This window comes from Polypterus senegalus, chromosome 3, assembly GCF_016835505.1.
Source record: "Polypterus senegalus isolate Bchr_013 chromosome 3, ASM1683550v1, whole genome shotgun sequence".
Taxonomy (NCBI): Eukaryota; Metazoa; Chordata; class Cladistia; order Polypteriformes; family Polypteridae; genus Polypterus; species Polypterus senegalus.
The window spans coordinates 306,306,853-306,327,602 of record NC_053156.1 but is presented as its reverse complement, the minus strand read 5'-3'; the positions used below and the strand labels follow the sequence as shown (position 1 = coordinate 306,327,602).

The window sequence follows — 20,750 nt, the reverse complement described above, 5'->3', positions numbered from 1 at the left end:
CAGAAGGCCAGTCCCCACCCAAGGGGCACACTGGTGGTGTCGGTGGATGGTCCCTCCTGCTTGGCCTTTCAAGCATCACTGGCCAAGTGGCACGGCCCAAGAAGTGACGGGCACAGCACATTGGCCTATTTGTGCTTTCTATTCATATTCTGTTTTTCATCATGGCACCAGCCCGCTGGAATGTGGTGCCCACTGTGCCAGGGTTCTGCCGTGGGCCGTTAGAATTCACTTCAGATGCTTGCCATGCAGATCCACCTTGGGGGTCGGCGCCCCTCATCCTTACAACACACGCCCCCCTAGTGGTGAGGGAGGGCCTTGGGGCACAGACCTGTGACATGGCCGTCGCTCTTTAAAGTGACAAATGGAAGGCGCCGGAAGTCAAAGACAAAGGAGCACAGACATGAGAAAATAAGTAAGTTATTATTTAGGACACCAGAGGGCGACAAAGGGATACAGACAGGCGTCACCAGGGGGGCTACACAAACAACTGAGCAGCCAGCCGCTTTAAGTCACATGATGCGCGTGCCCAGGCGTGCCATGCCGGGCCTCTTCATTTAGTCCATGATGGTGGCCGCCTCGTCACTGGGCACAACTGAGCTGCTAATTGAAAAGTCCAGAACAAGAGTCAGTGGGCGAAGTGGGCACTATGGCCCCACTGCTTACTGGACAGAGGCGTCCGAGCCAGGGCACCAGACTTGGCAAGATGCCCACCCTGGCCCCTTATTCCTAGATATGCCAGGCGACAGCTCTTCACCTTTTGTGTATAGAATGAAGGTGCCATGCTCTGTGCCTACGGCCTTGCCCCTCTGCCTACCTCTACGATCCTCCCCTCTGACCAAACTGTTGCCACCCATCTTCAGACCTGCTTAATCCAGTTTAGAGTTGAGCTGGGCATTCATTCGGTTGCGAATTTTACTAGGCATTACAGGTAAGAAACCTGGGGCATCATTGCCCACCGTGCGGCACGTATAACACAGGCTGAGTCTGCCTGGCACCGCAATGAGCCAGGTGGTAGAAAAAGGCGAAGGCCAAAAATCACCGGACCAAGTGAAGTCAATTGGCATGGGGGCTTAGTGCCATCGACGGCACATGGGGAATACAAGAAAGTACGTGAAACGAAAGCCTCTGCCATCTTAACTCCACACCAATGACAAGTGTGGGCAGCTGCGCACCCAGCCGATGTGAAGCCTGCAGCCTTTTCCTACCAGTCAAGCCCATTGTGTGCCCATTCTGCCCCTGGCACACGATGTGGCGGGCAGCGCAGGGTTCACCGTGCCCGCTGCTCTCCCTCAGCACCGAGTGAAGCCAGCCGTGCCCGGGCGCCTCTGTCTGTCCCAAACAAGCGTAAAAAGAAAATGAAGAGCGCGCCCCCTGCCCCGCCCTGCCCAGTCTCCGGCGCGCGCGCGCGCTCACACCGCCGCTCTCGCTCGCTCACTCGCTCTTGGCCGAGGCGGCCTTACTCCGCAGGTGGCGATGGCACGAGAGCTCGAGCAGCTCCAGGCCGCCCCAGAGCCTCTGCTGGCCGACGAAGAAGAGCACGAGGGCGGCGCAGTAGCAGCGCAGGGCGGCGCTCCAGTAGAGGCCGGCGAAGGAGAGCGCGATGAAGGCGCTCCAGTAGAGCAGCGAGGCCACCTTGATGAGCAGCACGCGCAGCTCCGACTTGCAGGGGGGGATGCGGCTGCGGCCCGTGCTGTCGAAGCGGCGCTCGCCCGTGTAGAACTCCTGCAGGCGGCGCTCCTTCTCGCGCCAGCGCTCCTGGCACCAGCGCTGCAGCTCTTCGGGGCCGCCGGGCAGCGAGGCCACAGGGTAGCGGCGCACGTGGAAGTGGATCTCCCTCGGGAAGTGGCCGGTCAGGAGGTGGCGCTCCGTCTGCGGGATGTTCTGCGGGTATGCCACCGTGATGTCGTGGATGGCGTCCAGATTGTCACCTGCAAGAAGCACAGGGAGGCAGTCAAGGAGGAGCAGACGGGGCATGCCAGCTTGAGGTTGAAATGTAAGGGGCACATTTATCTATGGGTCACCCAAATCAGTGGGGTGACATGAAAAGTCGAGAGCCCCCGCTGGCTGGAGCAAAGATGCCCACCTCAAAACTTAAGAGGGCACCAGTGACCAGTTATCTTTATGTTTAGGCCCCCTTACTTCATGGAAATAGACTAACAATGGATGTGACACATAGGAGATGGGGCTCAAGTGGCCTTAATGACTTGGCAAATGTCACACGTCACACCTTGGCGGGGGCTGGGCCATCCAGGAAGACCACAGCCACTTGCCCGAATCATTAGATTCCCAGGCAGCCATTTAACAGATGGCACCTGACACACAATAATTAAAGCACATCAGGTGCCCAGACTGGTACAGAGCACAGCACGAGCTGCCAGTATGAAAACAGATGCCACGCTGGGACCCTCCTGATCAAAGGGCATCGAGCTGGAGCAGTCCTTAAAGCCAGTGTGCTCTTCCTCTTCCACTCATAAATGAATCTGACGACATTTCGTCAGTGCGGGCACAAACACTGGCATCACGCAATAAGAACGTTTCCTCTTGGGGATTAACAGAGAGTGCCAAATAAAAAAGAAAATGAAACAACTGGCAGAGGGGCAGCGTCCTGTCAGCTGGAGTTGCAGTTGCACAAATGTCCACAAGGTGGCAGTGTGCACCAGCGGCTGGCGAGCAGGCCCGTTTGTCAATGCCGAGTTCAAGTGCGCCCCCAGTGGAGCGGCTCGGCTACTGCACCGGCCGGCCCGCCAAACGGCCCCTTACCGATGAGATGCTCACCTCTGCGCAGCCGCTCGACGATGAAGGTGAAGCCGGTGGTCCGGGGATGAAGGACATACTCGTACCTCTGCAGGCCGTTCTTCTCCGCAAACTCGTCACTGCGGGCCTGAGTGTTGGCTGACCCAAAGAACAGAAAAGAAAATAAAAGTGTGTGAGCATCGCCAGTGGGAGGCGCCGCAGCCCCTGAAACATCTCAGCAGAAGACCCCCAAGCCGGGCGGCAGCAGCTTTCTGGGGATTGACAGATAGGGCACTGAGGCCGACATGTGCGCCCACCCACCCTCTAGCAGCGCCTAATGCAGCACCAGGCCTGAGGGGCTCGGCCCAGCCTGGATTTAGTCAGTGGCGGACATCAGAGACCCCCGAAGACAAATGAGAGCATAAACTAAAGACCTCAACTTTAGAGTGGACGATCAGCGAGGGGGGTCAAGTCCCACCTCTTATGGGGACAACAAACCAAGAGGAGCACCCCCACACTCGGCTCCTGCAATTCTGGGGGTCCGCCACCTCAAGTGTCCTGTTGAGACCCCCAGCCTTTGACAATTTCAGATGATGGACGTGGGCAGCCGTCAACATCAGACTCGTCAGCTGGGATGCCACTGGCCATTCGCAGCCTCAACATGAATAACCCCCACGCTGGACCTCCCGGCCCCAGGCACACAAACTGGACGTACGCGTGAGGTCAGTTCCTTCTGGAAAGAGCAGCAGCTGCAGGGGCTCACGGATGTCACAGAAGTAGTCCAGCATGGCCTCCATGTGGTGACGGTCCTCCTCCCACCTCCTCTGGATGAAAATGAAGGCTGCGACTTGCATGGCCCACCCTGCGGGAGACAGCAAAGCGACAAAAGGGTGAAGGAGACACGTGGGGGACGCCACGCCCACCAGTGCAGGGGACAACACCTTCAAACGGGTACGAAACCAAACCGGAGTGACGGGCACGAGGGGACGGCTTCTAACGTCATGCCATCCTGCTGTCCCGTGTCGGTCCCAAGGGAAGACAGCCCACCACACAGGCTCAATGCTGGTGTGGGTCAGCGTGGGCAGGCCCCTGCCAGGCTACCGTACAACATACACACCTTTGGTCGTCGCCGTTTCTTCTTTTCCTTCTGGGAACCAAGTGGTCCGGAGCCACCAAAGGGGACCGCCGGCTTCAATTCAGCTCAAAGTGACAAAATGTGACGTGTGTGATATATGATTCGATAAAATGGACATCTGCGATCAAACACACACACACACACACAGGCAGACTGAGGACAAGCACTGGCTACCGGACCAGTGTAAGTGCTGAACGTGAAAGGCGCTATATTAATGAACGATGGGCACATTGGCAAGGCACTCTCGATTATAAACAGATAGATACAACGTTGGCATGGCAGATCGACTGATCGATGCACACTTTGTAATTGGCATACACAAAAGGCGCTATATTAATTAATGCTAAAGACATAACAGACAAAAGGCAGACAAGAATGGCATCCGACAAGTGGATGTGAAAGGCGCTATAAATCGGACAGCGCTCGAGTATCCCAGGCGAGCACCGGTGGTCTTGCGCCCAGGCATACAAATCCTGCACTGAAGTCGACGGCGTGTCAAGTGAGAAAAGCAAAGCCACTGGGCAGGGATGAACAAAGGGAGGGCAGCACACCCCATGACTGGCACCAGTGCGGCTCCCCCGCCGTCCCCTCTACGTCACAAGCTTCATGGGGCCTTTCAAGAGCCAGCGGCAGCCCCTCAGCCCGTCTTTGTCGCCACCTACTGGCCTCTGCGCTATTGCCAATGCCACTGGGCCTCAGCACCCTGGTGGTCCCCAATTGTCCCCCCTTCCAATTACACCTAAGGGACCCCCCAGCTGTCCCAGTCACATTATGGTAGCACCCGTTACCCTGGCTCTTCCTCCAGGTAGCGTACATGTGGGGTCCTGTGCCCTGATGCCATCTCGCTGTTTGACTCCATTGTTTATTGTGCTGCCAGTGCTCTCAACTTCCTCCAACTGCCAATTAAAGACAAAAAAAATTTCAAATGCTCTGCCCGGGCACCTCCCTGCTGATGAAGTGCGAGGGCAGCGCAGGCTTGCCATTCTACCAGGAGGACAAGTGGGTGGCTGCCTGTCGGGCATCAGTTTGGAGCTCCTGTCTTGGCGCGCACTGCCACCTAAGAGCTCTGGAGTCCCTCGAGGCCGAATTGCCACCAGTGTGGTGTCTGCATGTTCTCTCTGAGGTTGTCTTTCAAGATGAACCCCTGAATCTTCAATAAATAGACAGACATGCAAGGCGCTATATGAGAACTAGAGAAGTTAGGTATGAAGGGCGCGCGCTGTATACTGCAGTACGTACTGGACACAGACATGGTCACCATGTTGGGAACCCCTGAATGTGCAATAGACTGGCGTGAAAGGCGCTATAAAACAAACAGGGAGATGGACGTGAAAGGCGCTATATGACAGATAGAACAGCCCCCGTAAGGCGCTATTATGCTGTAGAGGTGACAGGTGTGTCTCATGACCCACATGTGCCCATGTGTCATAGAGAGGAGGTGCCACACTGGTCACAGTGGCCATCAGTGTGGTCTTCACCCCCCTCTCTACTCCACTACTACCTATGGCGGGTCCATAGGGGGTCCCAGAGCCGAGCCTGCCAGCTGTTTGATTTGGTGGTCCTCTCTGGATGTGATGTCACCAGCCCAGTGCACCCCACTGGCCATCACAGAGTGGTACACGATGCACTGAATGTCACCTCCCGCAGTCTGCTCGACTGAGCCACCTCTGCCCCTCTGCTCCAGTTGTATGGTCATGGAGGTGGACCCCCAAGTACACTCCCACAATGCTGACCAGCCATATTGTGACAGTTCCATGGTCTCATTGTCTCCCCCTGTCCCCTCTCCATTAGTGCAGTGCCATCAGAGGACTCCTGCAAGTGACACCACCTGCTCACACTGTCCTCGAGTGTCACACACTGTGGTCTGCCCGACAGGTGGTCCATCACCCCCTAAACGTCTTGGCGGTAACCCCTCAATAGAGGCGGCTGGAGAAGCCAAACAGCCTCGTTGTCACTGGGCTGCCAGCTCTGTCCAAGTTCCACTCCAGTCTTTGAGCAACTGGCAAACATCCAGAGGTCCGGGTGGTCTCCTCGAAGGTCAAATTCAGGCCCACTCGTACCGACTCAGGTAAATGGCTCCAGAGAGCGGAGCAGACCACCACGGTGAGGTCTGGAGGGTGGGCAGCAATGACACGTCTGGGCTCGTAAGCCGCAGACCTCCTCAGATGTTCGGCCAAAGCTCCATCTGTTCTCAGGAGCTTCTACAGCTGCACAGAGGACTCGCTGCCCACAACAGCGTCTCATTAGGCACCTGCTCAGCCCAGAGCTGCGGGCACTACAGAGTATGACTGGCACCTTCTGGTCAGCACAGGGTCACTCTAGAGTGCCGCCATCCTGTCGGGTCTCTTTGCCCCCTTCTGTACTGCCAACAAAAGACACACACACACGCTGCTCGCCTGGCATAGTTGGTGTTTCATGTGTGCCACTATTACTGTTGATTTTGGTTAACTGGCACACACAAGGCAGGACGTCATCGCGCCAACTACACCCTCCCAGACTTGTGCAAAAGTCAGGAAACAAAGCCCACCGTGCCCCAAACCCCCAATTAGAAGCGCACAGAACGGGCACTGACCGAAGCCGGGCACGGCCTTCAGGGGGGCCTTCAGGCAGATCTTCTCCAGTCGCAGGTAGCTGTAGCGCAGAAGGCAGTTCCACAAGAACATCCAGTCCAGGCGGGTGCGGTGGTTCATGATGATGACGCTGCGCTCGCCGGGGATGAAGCCGTCACCCGTGATCACCACCTTTGCCCCAAAGACCATTTCCAGGAGAGCCTAAAAAAGCAAAAGAGAACACACTGATGGCAGCCATTCTGTGCCTGGCGTCCCCGTCCTTACCTGCCAACGTGTCGACAAGTTCACCAAACCACTCGCCCAGGGTTCGGGTTCAAGGGGCTCTCATTGACTACGTTTACCACGCCCCTGAAATCCTCTCGGGGGTCTGTCATTTGGAAAGCTGATTTGTGACACGGAAGAATTCCGGAACCACCAGGACACCCAGTGGTCTCGGAGATGGGACAGCCTGTCAGAAGGACAACCAATCTGGCACACGACAGCTCACTTGGACTGAGAATGGCAAGCACTGCCCACCACCCGCCTGATGCCAACCCTTTAATGAAGGAGGCCGGTGGCACCAACACGACTACTCGAGGTCCTTGAAGAAAAACCTCCCCCGGGGTGCATGTGACTTCACACTGGGGTACAACTAAGACAAGTCCGGGGGTCCTTGAGTGGCGCAACCAAAGCCCATAGAGTGAGTAAGAGAGAGTGTGCGCGTGTGAAGGGACCTGAAGATGGGGGGTCCGAGTACTTCCAGGAATGAGTGGTCTCTGTTTAACCGTGCCCACCTTTCTGAAGACGGGTCCTCACTTTGTGGAATCCAACACGATAAAGTGGCGGGGGTCTCACGCATTGGTCTGGTCGGGGTACGCCTGTCACTCTGCTGAGCTGACCATCTTAATCAAGTCCATGGCGGTGATCAGAAAGTGCCCAGCGTCTCCCAGGGTCCGAAGTGGCACTCACCTGACTCGGGGGGCAGTTTTGGGCTCTTCACCTGCTAGCCAAGGCTATGTAGTCACAAGGCCATCAACATATGACAGCCACAAGAAGGACTTCGCCGAGGGGGACACGGAGCTGCACTGGACTCACCCCCCCCCCAGACGCAGGCTGGGGCAACATGTCAATGACCTACCGGTGACTTTCAGAAGCTGGCATAGTCTGGGATGAGCTGCGTCACACGCCTACAGGCTGGGTTAGAATGACACAAGCAACGTGGCAGTGAAGTCTTCCACCCGCCCGCAGTGCCCGCGTCTGTCTCAGGCACTGCAGTGTTAGGAAGAGTTTTACCAGTAAAGGAACCAGTAAAGAAGATGTGGCACAGAACAGTGTGGCACGCATGGCGACAGCAGACCTCCAATGCCACTGGAACCCAAGTGGAAGGGAGCTAAATAAACAGAGTTGGCCGCGAACCCACCTGGGACCAGCGGCCACCTCCAAGTCTCAGGTCTGCCTCTGACTGGTCCATATTCAGAGGTGACACCAGAGGTGGTGGCAGGTGGGCTTCACTGGCTTGGCGGGTGACACTCTGTGCCTTCTCTCTACATCATGTGGTTTGCGTGATAGGACTCGGGGTATCCAGTGCCAGGTAAGTGTCACCCAGGCACAGGTGCCCCCCCCCACTTGCCAGTGGGCAGTGTGTACAGCCAGAAAGATGGCATCAGCAGCTGGTCTTTCATCTTATAAGGTGCCTGGCACCATCGCCCGGTTTGCCTTCGTGCTGGTGACTGTAAACCCGGATAAAGTGAGATGAGAAAATGAATGGCTGGTGTTGTCGACTGGCCCAGGGCGAGTGACCACTGGTATGGGAATCAAGGGGGCAACTTCTAGGGTTTGCCCCTCCTTGTGCCCCATGTTGCCAGGATACTGCCCATAGCTTTTCACAATGAGCTTCACAAACCAAAGGGGGGCACTCCAGGAGGGCAGATGTGGCCAGCATGGGCAGCATCTAGCGGACTGGGCTTTACACTGCAAGGGCACGGGTTCAGCTCTGACACACTGCATGATGCCACACTGCATGCCAGCACACGAGAGATGAAAACTTTAAGGCGCTTGAAATGGTGCTATATAAAACAAACGGAGGCCTTGCTATTTAATGCCAGGAGGTGGAAAGACCTAAACGTGAAACAAAGTTAAAAAAACAAAAAGACCCATCAGAGGTTTGCCCAGTGTCGGTGCTAGTCAAAGTCCAGAGACGGGCACAGCATATGCACAACGGGCAAAATGGAGACATCGGTGGGCACATCACTCAGCTGCCCGCTGCTCTGGGCCAGAGGGTACTTACCACGGGCAGAGTGAGCCATGTGGCAACAATGCGGTCTGTGAGCCAGCGGTACCAGGCTGGGGAGAAGAACATCAAGGGCAGGAAGGGGCCCAGCATAAAGACACTGCCAAAAAAGCTGCCCAGGAACAGGGTGGCCAAGAAGTAGAGACCTCGTACTGATGCCATGACCTAAAGGGACAGAAAGAAGACATGGTCAGCCTAGAGGAGTCGACTGCAGAACGGCCACCTCCACACAATGCCCAGTCATCAACGTGGCATTCAGACCAACGTCGCCCACCAACCCAACTTCACCAAAGTTGAGATCAGGAAGACCCCAAAACTCAAGTGACCTTCATCTTGCCCGCTTATGGTAAAGTCATCCCTGATGGAGGATCGCTGGAATCATGGGATCGGATTGGCTGGCCCAGCGCTGACTCAGCTGTGGAATGGCCAATAGGGGGAGGCAGCTTGATGGCCGAGGTCTCCAGGACTCTAAACAAATCCAAATCATATTATGGGATGTCATCTGCTGTTAAATTCTGCTCCGTACTTGTAAAAGTTTTATTTTTATACTGTAATGAGGGTTTGTTCTGTGTATTGTATTGTATCTTGCCACCTGCATGTGCTTCAGGTCCAGAGCTCACAGCTGGCATCACGGGTCTCCTCTTAACCGTATCACTCTGCCCGATCAGCTCAGAGCCCACCAAATGTGGGCGAGGAGAAATCCCAGGGGCATCATGGGTGCCAAATGACCAATGTGCCACTGCGGACGCTGACCAGGTGTGCGCTGCAGACTCAGACATTGTCACTTGCATTGCAAGTCACAGCCTGTCACCATGGCAATGTCACGTGTCACATGGCGTAGCAATTGAGGTTACTGGCAACAAGAAGCCCTCCAGTATCACAAAATGGCGCATTACAGCGCCCCCTGCAGGCTCCATTCTGATCATTAAAAGGAGCCCCCGACAATTTATGAAAATGTCCTCCTCCGACCTCCTTTAGGTGGGCACGAGAGACCACTGGCATCCTTACTTGCTACACAACTGAGCCCAGAGGGCTGAGAAGGACTGATGGACATTTGAGTTGATGATCCCTCCCCCCAACCCGGCCCTGCCAACTATGCCAACATGGTGGGCCTCACAGATCCTGCATCTCAGGTTTGAACCCGTGCCTAGTCAGTCATCCTGCATGTAGTTTGCTCCTTCTGCCCACGGGTGCTTAAACTGGTTTAGGTTGGTATGTCTGGTGTGGACCAGATGTGCCAATGAGTGCCCACAACAGTTTCTTCTTTTTTAAGTCAAACTGGCATCCATTAGCAAGAGTAAGACTAAGATGAAGATGACCATGGCAGCCACCCATGCCCAACTGCCCGGCATCTCGGCTTCTCTGCGATGCTATAAATGGTGGCGCCAGTCATTTTAGAGAATTTTTGGCAAGGAGCGCAGACGTGAAATTCAAAGGGCAGAGAGGCGGCCGTCACTGGCACAAGACTGGAAAAAGAACCCAGAAAAACGAAAACGGCAGCGGTGCCCACAGACATCTCCTTATAAAGGCAAAGGAGGCTCCAAATCCGGCTGGATGGCTCAAGTGGCCTCGGGGTCCGCAGCAGCGGGCACGATGGATTGTAAGCAGACGTGCAGGCTACATGTCCATCCGGCCGTTCAGACAAACAGAAATGACTGCCAACTTCGCGTCCGCGTCACCCCCACATTCCAGACGATGTGCTCTGTGCTTAACCGCCCACTAGTGGGCACAAAACTTAACAGCACTCGGCCACTTCCTCACAACTTACATGGATGGCACGTGTGGTGGCCACTAAAAGTCACCTCCAATCCAACACCTGCCACTAAAGTCACGTGGGGGGTCTCACCACAACATGCCCGGTTCAGGCACAGGCTGGCAGAGCTCCACATCACCTGCCAAATACCTGGTGCTGCCTTGGAGTCCATCCACGTTCTGGGGCACCAGGCCCTGGCATGCCGAAGCCATGTGGCGAAACAACAACAGGAAGTGTTGGCCGCCTCTGCCACCTCAACACACACAGGTGGCTCTACAGACGCCTCACCTTGGTCGGCCCCCACGGCCTGTGGTCACTAGTGGGCTCACACGTGGCCCACCTGACCCAGATGGCACCAGGAACACCTGGGCACCGAGCCCAGCACAGGACAGAGGGGACCTATAATCTGAAAAAGCTGTTTTGAGGACGGGGTAGGGGAGCTGGCGGTGCGGGTGGGCAGCTGCTGTGCTCCGATGGCACTTCTCATATATAGACTGGGCACAGCATGTGACACGTGCAGCCTCAGGGGGTCTGGAGGTCTGCCACCCCCTGGCAGACATCGACTCTCTCACTAGGGTCTCTGGCTGACCACCATCTGTCGTCTAACCACCCATAGGAACGCTGCTGACCTTTACGATGTGAGAGACCACCGCCCTTCTTCAATTACAGTGACCAATACGCGGAAAATCGCTGGGGGTGGGTGGGCGTGCGTGGGGGGCAGCGGGCGGTCACCATGCCCAGGGCGCTCTCTCTCTGCATCTCCTCCATCGTTTCTGCTTTCCGCTGCTCTCACTGTCCTGTGGACCCTGGGAGACGGACCACCACAAGGATGACCCTAGCAAGTGACGGGGTGCCACAGCACAGGCCACGAGGGTCTGCTGCGAGTCTGCAGGTTCTTTTTGGCTTCAGATGTCTTCACGTTTTTATTGTTACGTTTGTGGTGGCACCGCATCGCCGTTTCATTCCGTTTTTGGGTCTCGTGTGCCGCCATCTGAGGGGTCTCTAAACAGTCTGAGAAATCACTCTGTGGCATCGTAACTAAGCACTGCCCACCTGCCTGAGCTGGGGGCCTTTGGGTTGCAAAGACGCCACCCCACCTTGGTGTGCCATGCAGGGAGGACTCAACGGAACGGACAGAATGGCAGCAGTGGTGGTCGCGACATTAAGCTGAATTGAGCACCCTGGTCCTACATACAGCCAGACTGGCAGAGGGTGCTACAGAACTAGGGTGAAATACAGGGGCAGACAGGTGGGCAATGCCAAGGAGCAGCCTGGAGATGTAGAAAATGAAGGAGGATGAGGATTCAGCGAACGTGAAGCTCCCAGACCTTCTCAACGGCGCTTCTGAAAGAGGAAGACATCGGTACAACGCGCCAGCCGCCACCGCGCCACATCTAACCACGGAAAGTTCACATGAAAGCGAGGCACCCGCGACACCTGCTGTCAGTTACAGAAGTGGGAGCCGAGCCTGGCACAGGGGATGGAAACTTCCAGATAAGCCCCACGCACACCCACACCCACACCCACACCCAGCCATCTGAGGGCTAGGAGTGCGGCTCACAAATCAGAATGTGCTGCTGGCATTCAGAAGGGGCACCAATTCAGAAAGAAGCCACCTGATCTTATGAGGCCCACTCATGAGGGCACTCGAGCGCCGATAACGCTGGCATTTCAGCCAAGCACACACAACTCATGGGGGCCACTACAGAAGTCACAGCCGACACTTTAAAGGACACGGAGCAGGAGAAACGGGCAAAGCTCCGGGCGCACCGAGGCTCCCTCCGAGATGGGCACACAAGTCTCAGCGGCCAACCAGCGTGCCAAAGCAACAAAGAGAGAAAAAGCAAAACACAAACACCACAAGAGGGGCACAGACTGTAAGGGGTGCTAGTGGGCAACCTCACCCCTGGACTGAAGGGCACATCCTGAAGGTCACCGATAACACCTGCCCAGCAGAAGTTACATCTTGGGGTGTGCGGAGCCCACCCTGACAGCACTGGGTGGCAGGCAGGCAGGACACAGCCACACTTGCATGGGGCCAACTGGATGACAGCAGGGACTTGGGCGACACGGGGAGGACATGCCAACTCCACCGGGCAAGGACACCCACCAACAACACTCACCAACCTTTGCATGGCAGGACCACTAAACTGTGCCCTTGAGGACAGTGTGGGGACACCGAGGGGATGTGCACACGAAACCGAAGGCTGGGGGAACTTAAAATGGTGGAAAATCCTGGGAGCCGCTGTGGTCTGTCACGTCCCTGGGGGTCTTGGGGTCTGCTGGCACGAGTTCAGCACAAACACAAGCGCTTTTCTCTGCCTTTGAATGCTGTGTGCCGGTGACAACACCCAGTGTCACCTCAGAGTCTACTGGCCATGACAACCAAGCGTGCGACATCACTGTGGCCATCTTAATTCATCCACGTGCCATTCAGAGGGCACTTTGGACTGGTGCCACCCATCTATCTTGAATACCAACCTTGAGGTCTGCTGTATTGCTGGACTGAACTGGTCACAGAACTGGATGGGTGGGGGCAAAAGAGGCGCAGACACAATTACGACAAAGACCACCCCTGAAGCCCGGTGGGCTTCGTTCACGCCTCGGGGGTTCCTGGACGCTTCTGCACGTCAGCCTCCTCCGCAACTTTCAGCAGATTGCAAAACCCCAGCGGGGGAAACCCCGGCGACTTCGCCCACTCCGCCCACCCTGGAGCCCTTGGACACCCACCACCGAGAGCAGCCTGCCACGTCAACAACGGAGTGAGAGTTTCCATCAAACAGAGACGGGCGCCCGTCAAGGGGAATGCACCACCATTCTGAAGGCTTCCTCTCGGTTTATGTGGCTCTTGTTGCTCACACGCGGGCGTCTGTGCCAATGGACACAACCCCAGCAGGCGTGTCAGGTGGGCACGCCGCCATTTAAACTGGCACTGGGTGTCTCGCCTTGTCCAGTCCTGCCAGTGCTCTGGTCCTCGGCCTTGTGGGACTTAGTTTGCACATACGTTTGCTTTTACCGTCATGTGAGAAAGTAAGTGCACCCCATGGAAACAGTGGGCTTTTTCAGCGTATCTTCAGGCAAACAACATCCACGGATAAAGATGGCCGACCTGGACACAAACACAATGCACAATTTGCCTCTTCAATTGTTTAGTCACCAAAGTTGGAATGGGAAAAAGTAAGTGCACCCTTGGCACCTTGTGGGCTCCCCCATGCCAAATCCCCTCAGACACACCACGTCCGTGGGTGCTCCTGCATGTTTCGACATCTGAGGGGGGCCAGGCCATCACCCTCCATCTCCTGCTGGATCCACCAGTGACCTTCAGATCCTGACCACGTCCAAAGGTCCGTTTCCAGTCCGAGGGTCTCACATTCTCCTCCAGCCCACTGTGATATGAAGCAGAACTCACTGCCTTCACAGCAGGAATGTCTCCTGGCAGGTTGGCATGCGGGCCTGCTGTTACTCTGGCCTGGCAGCTCCATCTTCAAGTCACCCGTCCAGAAGGCCTGGTCCTTGTTGTCTCGCTCGGATGTTCTTTATGGACAGCCAAGGCTTCGTCTTGGCACACTTGGCACGAGGGTCACATTTGGGCAATCTCTCTTTGACAGCAGCTGTGGCAGGAGTTTATACCTGCAGATGCCACTGTGCCCTCTTGGGGCCAGTCCAGGCGCCTGTCCTTAGAGTGGAATGAGTGACCTTAAATGATATGGCGATCTTTTTAACTCCCTCACCAGTTTAAGGTTTCCAATGCCCTCCAAAGCCCGACTCCCTGCCCCGTGTTGGTTTGAAGATCTCCATGGTTACTGCGGTGGTCCTCTCGACTCTTCCCTGCTCTCATCCTGCAGCTTTGGAGATGATAGGATGGCAGGAATGCTGGGACTGGGAGGTGAGGGTCTAACGTGGGCATCAAGACATCGACCATCTGACAATGAAGACCAAGAGAAGCTCAAGAAAGCTGCCTTGAGAGAAGACCCTCAACCCTGGGCGCCACGGACCACGCGATGACTCTCGACTTTCAGGAATCAGTGGGTCAGCAAATGGCGGTGCCCACAAAACACACAAACACAACTTCAAGATGCCACAAAGCAGCAACGGTGCCAGCCACCCATTCACCTTCTCCAAGCTGGACGTGGGTCTTCTTCAGTGCCCACCCCAGCAAACACTGGGCACGAGGCAGGAATGCTACCTGGACCACCCGACCAGCAGAAGAACAAAACCTCCAGAATCCAGATGGTCACCTCGCCGGTCAGCCCTGCTCATCAATGACTTTGAGGGTCGTCACTCTTAGTTGTCACCGCTTGTGCACTGTGGGAGTCAAACGGACGTGGAGATGGCGTGACATCGGGGACCTCCTGCGCCCAACGAAGCCACCGCTTTGGCTTGGTGTGCCAGCCTGTAGACAGACTCGGAGGTGGCAGGCCCTGGTGTGACATCTCGTCGCCGTCAACAGCTTTGGCGTGTCCTCGACGAAGTTTGGCTTCCTACTTGTCAAAACAATCGTCACCTGCTGCCATCGAGCGAGTGGGACACGGAGCCGCAGGTGACAACGCTGAAGAGAAAGCTTAAAAAGTGTCTTTCATGTTCGAAGGCAAAGCCACCTGAAGTGACAAACAGGAAGTCAAAGCCTCAGCCGCAGGGTGTGCACAAACGGCACGGGCCTCCGGGGGGGTCACAGACGACAACTGGGGGGCTCTCGGCCACGTCACGCGTCCCCAAAGGTCGGCGCCTCGGCGGCCTTCACACCCGAGTCCAGCGAGGGGACAGTAGGACGGTAAACAGACCACCGGCGGGCTACAGCGGGACACACCTCACCCTCCATGGGCTCTCCAACTGGCACCGCGGGCAGAGTCTCCTTAAAAACGCTAAGGGGGGATGTGGTGAGAAAGCCACGGGAACAAAAGAAAAGACGAGAAGAAACAAAAAGTGCCGGAAACTCAGTCGAGACCCCCAAATTCAAGGAGTGGGGCTTCAATGGCGGCACCGTCACGACCGTGGCATCTCCTCTAAGGGGCCACGGAGCGCCAGGACCACCGCAGTGTGCCTTTCAGCTGCCATAATAATGGACACAAGTGACCAGACAGGAATATGAAGAACAAACGGCGAGGACGGGGACATCGGGGACACTCGGCGGAATCACACCTGGGCAGCGGTGGGCAGACTGGCAGGCAGTGAAGTCGAATGTCAGTAAACGAAGAGGGACTACACCATGGGGGTCTGACACTCCCCAAGTCCAAAGACATGCAGGTTGGGCGGACTGGCGCCCTGTTCAGGGATTGTCCCTGCCTTGTGCCCAACGTGTGCCAGCTTCCCTGGGACCCTGCTCTGGATAATCAGATTAAGGAAAGGAACAGACCGGCCAGCCTGGCAAGGTGGCCCAGCTGAGTGGTCTGCTCTCATCCAAACAGTGCCAATGGGCCACTCCCCATGGTGCCCTTTCAGTGCCACTTGGAGAAGACCGCGCCACCCTCTATTCGTTCCCTGCAGGTGGCCACTGCAGCCGAGAAGCTGCCCCCAAGAGTCGGGGGGCACATCACCCTCTGGGGCCGTCTACTGCCACAGGGTTGCCACTGCTGCCCGCACGCCAGTCTTAATGAGCCCAGTGACACGAGGGAGCAGCGGGCGTGCGAGGTGACGAGGCCAGCGGAAGTGCTATTTTTAAATGTCCTAATCCTGCTGTCATTCCGTGTCACCTCGGCCCTAAACAGCTGCCGTCACCTCCTCGGTGGCCAAAATAACAAACAAATGACGCGTCCGTACCAACCGCGTCAGCTCCCATCTGCTGGGGTCCGATGACCACCTCGGCCTTAAGGCATTCAACACCCGACTAGGGATTAAGGGCCACTCGAGGGCGCCATCGGTCACCTGCTCAAGCTAAACGGTGGGATGTCCAGCGGGATTTGGTGACCTCAGCTGTGTCAGTGACCAGGGACAACTGGGCAAACCGAGCGGCGCACAAAGGCACATGTGACAGAAATGGGATGCCGCCGGCAGGACCACCGCAGTGAGTTCACACGGGCATCAACTGCAAGACACCGGCCCAGAAACAACCAAGAGGAGGCCTCAGTCGGGCACCAGCCTGGCACAGGATGCTCCTCAGGGTCCTTACAAACACAAATCTGGGAGTGGGGGCTTCTGGGATTGACGATCGTCTAGCCGGTCAGACACAAAATGGCGCCGCCAATCAAGACTCAGACAGGAGCGCCAGCACATACTGGGCATGTGCCCACTAATGGAGCCAAGAGTAGTGCCAGCTGGCAGAATGACAGACAAAGAAAGACACAAAACCCAAGGAGCCCTGCGTGGGGTTGACCAGGTGACCCTAGTGGCTACTCACTGTCCCCTCCTCCCTGCCACTTCAACTGCCAATTCTGAGGTTCATCTACAGCCACCCATGGCTACACAATGCCAGCCTCCTTCACCAGTAGCATGGGCAGCAGGGTGCCACTGGCACGTCCGACCCACGAGCAGCACGAGAGGTGCAAGGCGCTATATAACAGGGAGGGAGGGGCAGATAGAGGGAGGTGTATAGCGCCTTTCAGAGCCACCTCACAGTAAGACGTGAAAGGCGCTATATGACAGAGGGCTAACTGGAGGGATGCGGGAGACACACCACAATCACCCAAGTGACAGACGGAGGTATGAGTGACAGACGAGTGGCGCTATATGACACACACACATATATATATATAGCGCCCTAACCCTAATCCTAGAAGGTCAACACAAACGAGTAACAGCAGTCTGGGCGCCGAGGTGACAGAAGTTGGTCACCAAAAGCGAGGAGCTGGCATAACAAACAAGGACCAGTGAGCAACATGGCGGATATCCACGGGGGTCTTCAACGGCTTCTCAAACAAGCGCCAGCTGTATCCGTAATTGAGCGTGCCAGGTGGCACTAGCAGCAGACCGCGGTTATGATGTGTTTGCATGTCGAGCCTTCACTCAGAATGGGACAGCACATGCCACCTGGCACTCTTCGATGCCGCGACCCCCTCAAGGCACCACTAAGCCGGACCTCAGAAGCACTCAGCCAGCCAGAGGACCACAGAGACAAGGTGGCACTAGGTCCGTCACCACCACGCTGGCACGACTCCTGATCTTCATGTGCCAGTTAAGTTAAAAATGGAGATGCCATGGAGGAGACCAGCAACGTCACAGAGCACACGAAAATCAACAGGCGGCAGGGGACCAACGATGACACTGAGTCTCCAGTGCCAGCCGAGCGGTGGTGTGTCGTGGTCTCGTCCCGGCCTGGGGGGGCTTGGTCATGCAGTTGTAATTCTGTACACCTTCTTCAAATGGCCATCTTGTGGGCCGAATTGGGGACACACGTGACGATGACTTTCACTTGAGCGCCTCAGGCCACCTTCTACAACGTCAATGGGGGACAGGGCAGGGCGGGGGGCTTTGCCCTCCTGTGTTTGGATAGCAGACACTCGGAGCACTTCCTCCACCTCTGGTCCTGCCCACTGGTAGACCACCCGGACCCCAGTCTGTGAGAGGGACAGGCCCGTCACCTTCACTCGTCACTCTCAAGGGGGTGTTGATGGGGAGGCCAACTTTGAGAATTGTCTGCAACTAAACTTCAGAGAGCCCCCATGTCCGGTGGTCTGCTCCTGGGGGTCCACATCAGTGATGACAGAGCAGGCTCCTCTGTTGTGATGTCACAAAGTGGAGGACCACCGTTATGAGGCGCACTCCGGACCCCCCAGAGGTCGTAGCACCAGCACTGAAAACAAAACCGAGTGCCATCATGGACAACGCTGCCCACCCTCTCTGTGACCCGACTGGGGGTCCCTCATGACCACAGCAGTCCGCCTGTATAGTGCCTCACGGGGACAGAGCCCACCAGAGCCCACCAGGGCAGGCGTTTTCTTTCTTTCCCGTTATTTTTTGTATTCTGTAAAGAGTCAAATGGCCCCCTGTTGTGTGTGTCCGTCCGTCTGTCTGTCCGTCTGTCCATCTGCGGGTGACACATATCGGAGCACAGCGTCACTCACTTCCTTCCGTCATGCTAAGCTGCTTATCCTGGGACGGCTGGGGGGGCGGCCATCAGGCACAAGGCAGCGGCGGCACCTGGTCAAGTGCCAGTCTACCGCTGGGTGAAGACACATGCAGCGATTTAGTGATGCCAAGTCACCTCACCGGCCATGACAGGATAGTAACACCTGAACACTAGTGGCCATCACTAGCTGGATGGTTCATCATGTGGCATGTTGTCACCTGTCCAGAGGACGCAAAACTGACGGGCACCACCTGCATCTGCCAGGCAGCATCATGTGCAACAGCTGGCAAGGACTCACCAAAAAGACTTCAGCACCACAGTGGCATGAGCTCACCGGCTCAGCCACCTAAGTCACCTGGACAGATGACAAGACAGGGTCACCCGGAGGGTGTCTGAACCGTGGAGGGCATTCCAACTGAAGTGCCAGGCAACCCGCCAGCTGCTCCTCCACACACATCTGCCAATGCCAGTCTAAGTCCCAAAACCGTGCAGCTCCTTAACCACACCTGCCAACGTTCATTTCACCAAAACGCCACCAAGTGGCCATACGAGGGTCCCCTAAAGGCCTGCTGTCCACCACGTGTCCGGGGGTGTCCCGTCAGGTCCCAAGCCCCCCCGCTCCACTCCACTCCACTCCACTCCGAGTCCGGGGGCAGAACTGACGCGCGTACCTGTCCTTGTCACCCACACCCAAACCCCCCCTCGCGAATAGTCGACGACATCCGCTCCTACCGGGCGCTGGAGTTAAAACTGAACCGGCAAGAGGTGACGAGGATCCCGGCGGAGCCCTCACGTCCATACCGCGGCGTCGACAGGCCGCACCTGGGCACCGTCATCCGTCTCCACGGCGGCGGTGACACGAGGAGGCCGGCGCCTTCAGCTGGAGTTTGCAAACAAGGCGGGCGGCCACGAGCAGACGGAAGCCCCCCGTTTCGCAGTGCGCATTCGTCCCCCACCTCCAAACCCGGGCCGACCATACGCCAGCCACGACCCTCCTCGGCCCTGGCAGCGGCGTGCAGATGGCGTCCTGTCCTTCGCTGAGGGGCGGGCGGGCGGAGTTTTCGCGGCGAGCCGGACGAGCTTACCTCGCGTCGTCGGGTGGTCCGCGGTGGTCGGCCGTGTGCCGCGCTCGCTGTTCAGCCTCTCCGTGCGCTCCGCCGCCGCTGCCGCTACAGACTCCACCACGCCATCTTCCTCACCTAAACCGCAGCGCATCGGACTGGCGGATCCTCCCAGTCTTCCGGGATTTTCCGCTGAGCTTCCCGGCGCCTTCCAGGTCGTCTCGGGAGCCCCCTGCGCGCGCCGCCCGGCCATGTTGAAGCAGAACGACGGGCTGTGCGGGGCATCGGGTGGCGGTGCACTTGGCGGGGCCCCCGAAGTTGTGCGTGTCACCTCTTTAGTCGGGGAATTTGGTAACAATGGATTGGTCCAAATTTAAAAAGAGGAGAAACGCCGAATAATCCCAAATACTAATAAAGGTTTGTTTATGAAGAGGTGGCACCGAGCCAGGTGTGCCAGCTGCGAGTGCCAGTCCTTGCCCCTGTGCTTTTATTCCAAGCCCGTTCCCGTCCCTACTTTGTAATCGATCTCTTTGTCCCTTTTATTCCAATTCTTCTCCCCCTTTTTCTGCACTTGCTTTTATGCTCAGCGCTGACTTCAGTGTCACCCCGTCTGCTGTGACAATGGCGGTGACGTCACGGCTCCCCTTCGTGCGGTTTGCACCCGCGCCTGCTAATCGTCAGCATTAGGGCGACAAAGAAAAGGCCGAACAGTGGCAGGGGACACAGAAAGCGCAGACTTCCTTGGGCACCTCGAGGCACAAACGACCAGCTGGAATAAAAACCTGCAGCCTTGGGGGCTCCTCAGTTCGGCCCTGGAGACCCCTTGGTGGCTGCAGCTTTGGAGTCCTCCTCAGTTCCCACCCAGTCAGCCAGAGAGAAATGAAAGGCGCTATAAAACAGATTGATTGTTTCTCCCCAAGGCTGTCTATGAAAGGCGCTATATAACAGCTGGAGGCCGAGATGAACAGATCAGTACAGACGAGCGATGACAGATGAATAGACAGGAAAGGCGCCACATGGAAATAATAGACAGACTGGCAGAAGTCGACTGATATGAAGGGCGCTATATGACAGATGGCACTTCACCTGCCCCCAGATGGCATCTAGCTCTGTCCCAGAAAGACGCAGCTATCGATAAGTGAGCAGTGACAGCGAGGCGCTATATAGGTGGGCACATCGCCGTGGCCCCTCCTGACACACCCCTCTGGCGTCATTGGACGATGCCCA

General features: G+C 56.7%; 1 protein-coding gene across 2 annotated transcripts; it reads right to left on the bottom strand.

The window, feature by feature from the left end:
* Positions 1-401: 401 nt before the first annotated feature.
* Positions 402-19,802, bottom strand: lclat1 (lysocardiolipin acyltransferase 1). 2 transcript variants are annotated; one of them, XM_039749585.1, is made up of 6 exons: positions 19,548-19,802; positions 8,705-8,872; positions 6,441-6,639; positions 3,449-3,595; positions 2,776-2,892; positions 402-1,928 (listed from the first exon to the last, which is right to left on the bottom strand). In XM_039749585.1, exons 2-6 carry the CDS (start codon positions 8,867-8,869, stop codon positions 1,432-1,434), a joined length of 1,125 nt encoding a protein of 374 aa, XP_039605519.1. In that variant the 5' UTR covers positions 8,870-8,872; positions 19,548-19,802; the 3' UTR covers positions 402-1,431. The 2 variants fall into 2 exon arrangements, with proteins under 2 accessions (XP_039605519.1, XP_039605518.1); XM_039749584.1 differs by lacking the exon at positions 19,548-19,802 and adding an exon at positions 19,419-19,503.
* Between the last annotated feature and the right edge of the window lie 948 nt (positions 19,803-20,750).